This window comes from Micromesistius poutassou (genome assembly GCF_964030765.1).
Source record: "Micromesistius poutassou genome assembly, chromosome: 4".
Taxonomy (NCBI): Eukaryota; Metazoa; Chordata; class Actinopteri; order Gadiformes; family Gadidae; genus Micromesistius; species Micromesistius poutassou.
The window spans coordinates 6,448,593-6,458,592 of record NC_140274.1 but is presented as its reverse complement, the minus strand read 5'-3'; the positions used below and the strand labels follow the sequence as shown (position 1 = coordinate 6,458,592).

Genomic DNA, 10,000 nt, shown 5'->3' with positions numbered 1-10,000 from the left:
ATATTACATGTGTAATTACCTTCCTCCCATAATGGAGACCAGAGGCAACGACAAGAAAAGAGCTACTGTTCCTCCAGCCTCTATTTATACATCCGCGGATGTGTGTGTGTGTGTGTGTGTGTGGGTGTGTGTGTGTGTTTCTGTGTGTGTGTGTGTGTGCATGTGCGTGTGTGTTTCTGTGTGTTTGTTTATGTGTGTGTGTGTGTGTGTGTGTGTAAGCGCACGAGTGTGCTTGTGTGTGTGGCCACAACCTCACTATTTTCCGCTCCTTGTGTCATCCAAGGCCATTATAAATATGATGTTGATTACAGATTGATTGGGCTCGGGTTTCCTGCGAATAAGCTAACGCTAACCTGGGCTAGGTTCAGGTGCGGGGCTCTGGAACAATACACACCTTGTCCTGTGTGTGTGTGTGTGTGTGTGTGTGTCTGTGTGCGTGTGTGTGTGTGTGTGTGTGTGTGTGTGTGTGTGTGTGTGTGCTCTAACAGCTACAGGGAAACGGCCATGTATGTGTGTGTCTGTGTGTGAGTGTGTGGGAACCTGTCAAGACATGTAGGAGTGTGAGTTGTTCATGGAGCACACAGACCCCATTTTGGCTTTCCCTCCTGACTGTTACCTGCCCTCTCTCTTCATCATCACCTACCTATGTCACTTTACCACTCTCTCTCTCTACCTCTCTCTCTCCCTCTGCCTCTAGCCCTCTCTCTACACCTGTACCTGCCTCTGTCACTCTACCACTCTCTCTTTACCTCTGCCTCTACCCCTCTCTCTACACCTGTACCTGCCTCTGTCACTCTACCACTCTCTCTCTACCTCTCTCTCTCCCTCTGCCTCTACCCCTCTCTCTACACCTGTACCTGCCTCTGTCACTCTACCACTCTCTCTCTACCGCTCTCTTTCCCTCTGCCTCTATAACACTTTACCACTCTATTTACACCCTCACCTTCCTCTGTCACTCCTACACTCTTTTTCTCAAACTCACTCCGCTACCTCACTATACGTCTCTCTCTCTCACAACACTCTCTCCTGTCAATCAAGTTGAGGCATGTGTGAGTGTTTGTCTGTATGTGTGTGTGTGTGTATGTGTGTGTGTGTGTATGTGTGTTTATGTGTGTGTGAAGCCTGTGAGTGCGGTACAGTGTGTCTGAGTGAGATCATTTCCGTGACATAATAATGTCATCATAATGGTTTATTCGTTTCCCAGTATTTCATTAATTTAGAAGACAGTTTTGTTCATTTTTGAATTGTAAAAAAAATACAATCTTTTTTTGAAGTTGCAAGTTTTTGAAATGATTAGATGAGAGTCGAGCTGACCTCGCCTGCTGTACCGTATATGTAATGTACTGTATATTGGTGAAACACAACACTGCCAATGTGGCAGTTCCATGCGCAACGGGGATTTATAAAGGTTACTGTACAATGGAGGAGAATGCGTCAGGAGCTGAATCATCACTTCGGTAGAGCTAAGAAGGTTCTACGAGCGCTTCAGACCAACCTTACCAACAAACGATACAAACAAAACCAAGAAAATACATAAAAATGCCAAATAGTGATAACACGTCTGTTACAACCCCACTGTCTAGGGGTAGTGGGGGAGGTAACGGATGTTAAAATGTCCGGGTTATGGGTGTAGATGAACAATTGAGAGTGAACAATAAAGGAAGGACAAAACAACAGAGGAGGGTGATCACAGGTTTACTGGAGCAGGTCAACCCAAAAACATAGAAGTACAACACAGCAACCGGGCCTTGGGACTTGAGTGTTGCCAAAGAAAACTAACCAAACAAAACAAAGCTAAGCTAACAGCTAACCCCGCGGACCACACGTCCGCTACCCTAACTAACTAACCCAAAAATACAGTTGGTGGCAACACTCCTAACCTAGTGTTTCTTAACAAAGAGCAGTACTACGTGTGGTTAATGTATAGAGGCCTCTGTCTTACCTGTCCCAAGACCACAAGGTAGCCACATAGTACAAAAACATGGTGGGGCTAACAAAAGTGTTACACAATTAGTTTCAAGCAGGGGGAGAAGGGAAACTAGGGGACAATATATATATATCTTAGGTACGACGTGTACATATGTATATACATAATCAAATGCTCTAAACATCCAATCACAAAACCTTGGCACCAACCACAGACAGGGCCAAAAAGAGAGAGAGAGAGAGAGAGACTAGCCACAACTGGCTTTTATCTGTGTGGAAGGCCTCCCCTTGCTGGAAACTGATGAGGTGATTGGTGGAAGCTGGTTGGTAGAGGCGGGATGATGAATGGGTAATGACTGGCACCTGCACAGAACCGAGGGAAGAGAAGGCAGCAACAAACAAACAGTGGCCGTAACACTCCCACCCATAAGAACAAACTTACCAAGTTTGTTAATGATAGTTCAACGACACTGTTATAACCACCCTGGAATTAAACAACATGGTTATTGGCACGAGACAAGGCATCAGCCAACACATTATCAGTACCTTTCTTATGTTTGATTTGCAGGTTGTAGTTCTGGACAATCAAGGACCAGCGCATCAGCCGCTGGTTCTGATTGTACATCCGTGACAGAAAAACTAGTGGATTGTGATCAGTGTAAACAGTGACCGGAACGGAACTAGAGCCAACATAAACTTCAAAATATTGCAAAGCCAATAATAAGGCCAATGCCTCCTTCTCAATGGTAGAATACTTTAGCTGGTGCTTATCAAATTTACGAGAAAAGAAACAAACAGGGTGATCAATTCCGTCCCCACTTTCTTGCAACAGAACGGCACCAGCTCCCAGGGCGCTTGCATCTACCTCTAACTTAAACGGTACCGCAAAGTCTGGGCCTGCGAGCACGGGGGCATTGCACATTAGAGCCTTGACACACTCAAAGGCATGCTGGCAATCCGCTGACCAAACAAACTGTCTAGCTGCACTGAGCAAACTAGTCAATGGGGCCACCACTGTAGAGAAGTTCCGGCAGAAGCTTCTGTAGTAGCCAGCCATGCCAAGAAAACGGCGCAACTCACGTTTGGTAGTGGGTGCAGGGAAGCCTGTGATGGCCATGACTTTGGCTTCAACTGGACGAACCTGTCCATGACCCACCTGCTTACCCAAGTAGGTGACAGTCGCTTTCCCAAAATCACATTTGGCCAGATTGAGAGTTAAGGAGGCCTTTGCTAACCTCTCAAACACCAACGTCAGAATCTGCATGTGCTCTGACCAGGTGCTAGAATACACCACCAAATCATCCAGATAAGCGGTGCAATTGGGGATACCAGATAGCACCACATTAACCAACCTTTGAAAAGTTGCAGGGGCATTCCGCAGTCCAAAGGCTAGGACATTATATTGCAAACAATCATCTGGCGTCACAAAAGCTGAAATCGCTGATGCACGTGGGGTTAACGGTACCTGCCAGTAGCCCTTCAGCAAATCCAGTTTACTTACATGTGTGGCCGACCCCAGATTGTCAATACAATCCTCCATCCTTGGCAGTGGGTAGGAGTCAGGAACAGTTACTGCATTAACTCTTCTAAAGTCCGTACAGAATCGAAGTGTCCCATCAGACTTGGGCACAAGTAAACAGGGAGAACTCCAGGGACTATGGCTCGGCTTAGCTAAACCATTACACAAAAGGTACTCCACTTCCTTTTTCATGGCAGTGCGTTTCGGAGCATTGACTCTGTAGGGATGTTGCCTAATGGGTGGTGACTGACCTACATCTATGTCATGGGTCAGGACAGTTGTTTGAGTAGGGGTGTCACTGAATAGCTTCGGAAAATCAGAAATTAACTGGACAACATCAGAACACTGTTCGTCTGACAGGTGGCCAAGAAGGGAAGGCAGGTTAGACATGGTTTCTGAATTAGACAACCGAGCACATTGTTGTGGGGCATTCCTAAGCTCTAGGCCATCTTCATCACTAGTACTTGCACCAACAGAGAACAAACCAACCGTAGAAACAGGGAGACCTTTCCCCTCTGGCACCCTGATCTGGTCTGTTTCTCTGACATGATACAGTTTCAACATGTTAACATGACATACCCGTGTTTGACGTCTGCGATCTGGAGTGCGAATCACATAATTGCTGCCAGAAAGCTTTTCCTCCACTGCATAAGGTCCAGCAAAGCGAGCTGACAGAGCTGAACCAGGGATGGGCAACAAAACCAACACTTTATCTCCTGGCTCGAAAGAGCGAATGACAGCTTTCTGGTCATAATGCTTCTTCATCGTCTTCTGGGTTGAGGCCAGAGCTTCCTTAGCAAGAGAGCCAGCTTGTTGTAAGCGCTCTCGAAACTGGCTGACGTAGTCCAGCACTTTTACCTTGGGAGGCAGATCATCAGCCAAGAACTGCTCCTTCAGCACCTTCAGTGGGCCTCTCACCGTATGCCCGAAAACCAACTCTGCAGGGCTGAAGCCAAGTGACTCCTGTATGGTTTCTCTAAGGGCAAACAAGGCAAACGGGACACCCTCATCCCAACACTTGCCTGCCTCTAAACAGTACTTCCTCAGAACCGACTTAAAAGTCTGGTGCCAGCGCTCAAGTGCGCCTTGTGACTCTGGGTGGTAAGCACTTGAGACCTTGTGGGTTATAGACAGTGACTGCAACACTTGCTTAAATACTCTAGAAAGAAAATTTGTGCCCTGGTCCGTCTGCAGACTTTTGGGGAACCCAAAGGTAGAGAAGAACTTAGTCAGGGCTCTGATCACAGACTTTGAGGTTATCGTACGCAAGGGAACCGCCTCAGGGAACCTAGTGGCCGCACACATGATGGTAAGTACAAATTGGTTGCCAGTCTTTGACTTGGGAAGTGGGCCCACACAGTCTACAATCACATGGGAAAATGGTTCATCCATGACAGGTATTGGACAGAGAGGGGCAGGAGGAATAACCTGGTTCGGTTTCCCAGTAACCTGGCAGGTATGACAGGTTTGGCAATACTGTGCCACAGAGGTCTTTAATTTAGGCCAGAAGAAGTGCTTCAGGATCCTATTATACGTTTTTGTGATACCTAGGTGACCAGACCAGGGGTTCTCATGGGCTAAGGCCAGCACCTGGTTGCGATAAGCTGCTGGAACCACTACCTGGTTAACCACACCCCAATCCATTCCATCAGCAGCAGGACAAGACCACCTTCGCATTAACAAGGCATCATCCAGAAGGAAAACCCCTGACTTGGTCTTACCAGCTTCAGGGCTGGCAACCAAAGCAAAGTACTGTTCCAGTGATGGGTCACTCCTTTGGGTGCTAATAAGCTGCTCACGGGTAATGGGCAACTTAATTGAATCCAGATCACCAAGTGTTTCGTTATCCCTTACTGCCACCTTCGGGCCAGGAGGGCCTTTAGAGACCTCAGCCTCATCAGAGGGAGGCAGGGAACCTAACACAGACTCTGAAAGATCTATGGCTCCCCCCCACTTTCTTGTCTGGGCTCGAGTAAGCACGCATGCAGGAAACACACTGGGGGCCGATTGAGACATCTCCGGCGTTGTTGAATTTTCTGGCTGACACAGTACTTCAAGTACCGGACGGACCTTACCACCCGCCACATCGTTTCCCATGATGAAAACTACACCTGGCACAGGTAACGCAGGGCGGACAGCCACTTTAAACCAACCTGAAACCAGATCAGACTGGATGTGCACCATGTGCAATGGAACAGAGACAAACCCCATTTCAATACCTTGCACCAGCACATTAGATCCACATGAAGTAGCCTCGGACAATGGTAATGCATCGGTCAGCAGAAACGACTGAGATGCCCCAGTATCCCTCAACATCTGAATGGACTTCTGGTCGTTCGGCTGACCAGTGAGTGAAACCAAACCATTAAAAATGAATGGCTCATAACCGGTTTTAACTGCAGGATCAGGACGTCCCAACGACTGGGATGTCTGAGGAACAGACCTGATAAAAGCAGTTGGCTTTGGTGGGGTCTGACTTGAATGCTTTCTCTTCAGAGCGTAGCAATCAGCCATCACATGACCTCCCTTGTGGCAGTAGTAGCACTCCCGCTGGTCCTTGTAACGTGTGGGAGACATGTTTGTAGTTTGATGCTGGGTCCCAGAGGAGTCAGCAGGCAGTGACCCAGTACGTTTCTCACTACGGGGGGACATAAATGCAGACTTATGCGCAAGGGTGAACTCGTCCGCAAAGACAGCAGCCTTGGTCAATGACACAATCTTCTGTTCATTTAAATACACAACAACACGCTCAGGAACACACCTCTTAAACTCCTCAAGTAGGACTAACTCACGAAGAGTATCATAATCGGTAGCCTTGCTAGCAGAACACCACTTGTCAAATCGAGTGCTCTTCTCCCTCGCAAACTCAACATAGGTCTGGGATGAGTCCTTCCGGTGGTTCCTAAATTTCTGTCTGTAGGCCTCAGGCACCAACTCATAAGCACGCAAAACGGCAGTTTTCACCAAATCATAATCTAGCCCATCCTCTAGAGAAAGAGAAGCTATCACGTCTTGTGCTTTGCCAGTCAATTTACATTGCAACAATGTGGTCCAAATGTCCTTGGGCCAGTGTAGCGCAGCAGCAAGTCGCTCAAATGTAGAAAAATAGGCATCAACTTCTGCTTCACGAAAAGGAGGTAACGCTACCTGTCTCCTCACATCATAGGCGCTAGGTAGTGGAGGTGCTTGCGTATCTGGAGAAGCTATCGACGTGGTGCGCACTGCAGCACTCTGCAGCTCCATCTGCTTTAGCTTCACAGTCTCGGCCTCAATCTCTAGCTTACGTAGAGCCAATTCATGTGCCAGCCTCTGAGTCCTCTCCTGTGCCTCAAATACCTGAGCCTTCTCCTGGGCCTCCAAATGAAGACGGGCTAACCGGACCTTCAACCTGGCGTCAACCATCGACCCAGAGGAGCTTGGGGTAAAGGCCTCAAACCTCGGCAAGGTAGCCGGGGTCTTCGCCTTTCCTACGGAAAGGCCGGCACCTACTGGGGTCTTGGGTTCATCCCCAGAGGAAGGAGCTAGAGGTGACTCAGGTCGACTGGGAGGTAGAACAAAGACATTGGTTTCTATCAGCCTCTCCCACACCGCTGTCTTGATCTCTTGTTTTCCAAGAGACCTCGACACCAACACACCATAATGCTCCGCAATTGCCAACAAGTCTGCCTTCCTGCACTGGTGAAAAACATAAATGGAGGGGTCCTTGATGAACTCAGCTAGAGCAAAAGTAGCCATTTCCCTATCCCTTTAGCCTACATAGCACTCCTTAGCTAGGTTGTGCCACCTCAACGCGCTAACTACAAACCCACCTATTTTGTTTACAGACACAATATTATACACACCAATTGTTCATCCCGGACGAGCCCCCAAATATGTTACAACCCCACTGTCTAGGGGTAGTGGGGGAGGTAACGGATGTTAAAATGTCCGGGTTATGGGTGTAGATGAACAATTGAGAGTGAACAATAAAGGAAGGACAAAACAACAGAGGAGGGTGATCACAGGTTTACTGGAGCAGGTCAACCCAAAAACATAGAAGTACAACACAGCAACCGGGCCTTGGGACTTGAGTGTTGCCAAAGAAAACTAACCAAACAAAACAAAGCTAAGCTAACAGCTAACCCCGCGGACCACACGTCCGCTACCCTAACTAACTAACCCAAAAATACAGTTGGTGGCAACACTCCTAACCTAGTGTTTCTTAACAAAGAGCAGTACTACGTGTGGTTAATGTATAGAGGCCTCTGTCTTACCTGTCCCAAGACCACAAGGTAGCCACAAAGTACAAAAACATGGTGGGGCTAACAAAAGTGTTACACAATTAGTTTCAAGCAGGGGGAGAAGGGAAACTAGGGGACAATATATATATATCTTAGGTACGACGTGTACATATGTATATACATAATCAAATGCTCTAAACATCCAATCACAAAACCTTGGCACCAACCACAGACAGGGCCAAAAAGAGAGAGAGAGAGAGAGAGACTAGCCACAACTGGCTTTTATCTGTGTGGAAGGCCTCCCCTTGCTGGAAACTGATGAGGTGATTGGTGGAAGCTGGTTGGTAGAGGCGGGATGATGAATGGGTAATGACTGGCACCTGCACAGAACCGAGGGAAGAGAAGGCAGCAACAAACAAACAGTGGCCGTAACAACGTCCATTAAGTCGCGAGAGACAGAACGTTCGCGTACCACTTTTGGAAATGCCATATATACAGTACGTTCGGATCGCATGACAGGAATAGATCTATTCCGATTCGAAATCGAATCGGATCAGAAGTGTCCATGTAAACGCGGCTATTGTGCGTTCTCTCCGTCGGACCGGGGGCGCGGCTCCATTCCATTCATCGCTCTCTGCTCCCCACCCTTCACCTGAGCCCTGCAGCCCCAGGGTCCACCTGCAGTCAACCTCAAATAATCATTATAATGCTGCTCTAAGTACCAGTGTGGTGAGGAGAGGTGGAGCTGGCAGTCATAGCACTGGAATGTCTCCCCCCCCCCCACCCAGGAAAGCAGCCTTTCAATGGCTTGTCAGGAAATGTCATAACAGTGGGGGGGGGGGGGGGGGGGGGGGGGGGCATCCCTCCCTCACCTGATGGGGAGGCAGTGGAGTCTGGTGTTCCGGTGTCACTGCGGTGACCATGCACTACCGTACATACCGTACATCCCACAGTGCACTGCCACTACTCATGGTCTGGTTGTTTAGCGGAGCCTTCCATCCAGCGCCACTCAGTAGATCAGCAGGCTTCTTGGCGTCTTGCTCAAGGATGTCTGCTACAGGTAGACTGTGTACCTCGGGGATCGAACCCCGCTACTTTTTCACCTGGAAGTGGAACCCCCATTCAGCCCTCATACACGCCGACACTCACTCGAAACCCCGTCCACGTGAATCCGGCCCCACTGTTATGTGTCTGTAAAAAATCTTGTTATCCGCGCTTTTGTAACGTACCACGTAGTGACATTGATTATTGAATGAACGTTAAGCCAGTGTGTTGCAGTGGGGTGTATAATCCATACTGCTTTATTTATACCCCTTGTCGTCGCTCAGCGGGCGCTCATTGCTTGCGGGGGGGTGGAAGGAGTGGGGGGGGGGAGGGACCCACCACCGTACCACTGACTCACCAACACACCAATACACACTAACACACTGTAGCGCTCGCCTTCCCTCCAATTACAGTCCAACACAACAGCCCATGCCACACACTTGGAAAACACACTCACACGCGTACACACTCAACTCACATACATAAAGACACACACACACACACAGGTTTACACACAGAGACAGATATACAGTGCATACACACATACTCACACACATACTCCCACACACACACGTACTGTATGAATTTGCTGTAGTATCAGGTCTAGCTGAAAGCTGATTCTTTTCCCCCTCTCTGCGTGTCATTGATGAATAATTGATTCTCCTTCCTACCAATCTCCATTTGTTCAGCCATGTTTACGTCCCCAGGAAGGGCTCCACTTCTTCAAGCCTCCTGCCAAATAGCTTAACAGACTTCCATGAAATACCGGCCTGCACACACATCCTTCATCAAGAAATCTCTCTGTTCCTCTTTCCCATGTTTCCTCAGCATCTGGTTCTGTTACGGGTGGGGGGCAGGCTGGAGGGACGTGGTTAGGGATCGCTAGCTAGTTTGACTCTCAGCCAAAAGGTGCTGGGTTCAAATCCCCGCCATGTCTGCATCCCTTTGAGCAAAACACCGGAACCCCTTCCGGCTCCGAAATGACATGACATGAATTTCCCTGAATTTGATCAAAGCCGCTTTGGATAAAAGGACAGAGAAATGTAAAAACACAGAGCAGTAACTCAGAACTCTTTTTGTTTCGTCGCCAGGTATGAGATCAAGTACGACAAAGACGACTACGTTCTGCGCGTGAAGAAGGCGTCCACCACCGACGAGGGAACGTTCACCTGCGTGGCGGAGAACCGCGTGGGCAAGCTGGAGGCCTCGGCCACCCTCACCGTCAGAGGTACGTGCGCACCACTGCCGTCGCCACGGTAACCGCCTCGCTTCCTGATCCCACCGCCTGGTG

The 10,000-nt window shown here is 48.6% G+C and overlaps 1 protein-coding gene across 1 annotated transcript in view; it reads left to right on the top strand.

The window, feature by feature from the left end:
- The window catches only part of robo2 (roundabout, axon guidance receptor, homolog 2), a gene marked incomplete at its 5' end in the record, with an annotated part of 42,885 nt that overhangs the window by 12,179 nt on the left and 20,706 nt on the right, over nt 1-10,000 (top strand). Inside the window, one exon of the mRNA XM_084467287.1 lies at nt 9,801-9,937. Within this exon, the coding sequence (XP_084323413.1) occupies nt 9,801-9,937 (137 nt within the window). The remainder of the gene's footprint in view (nt 1-9,800; nt 9,938-10,000) is intronic.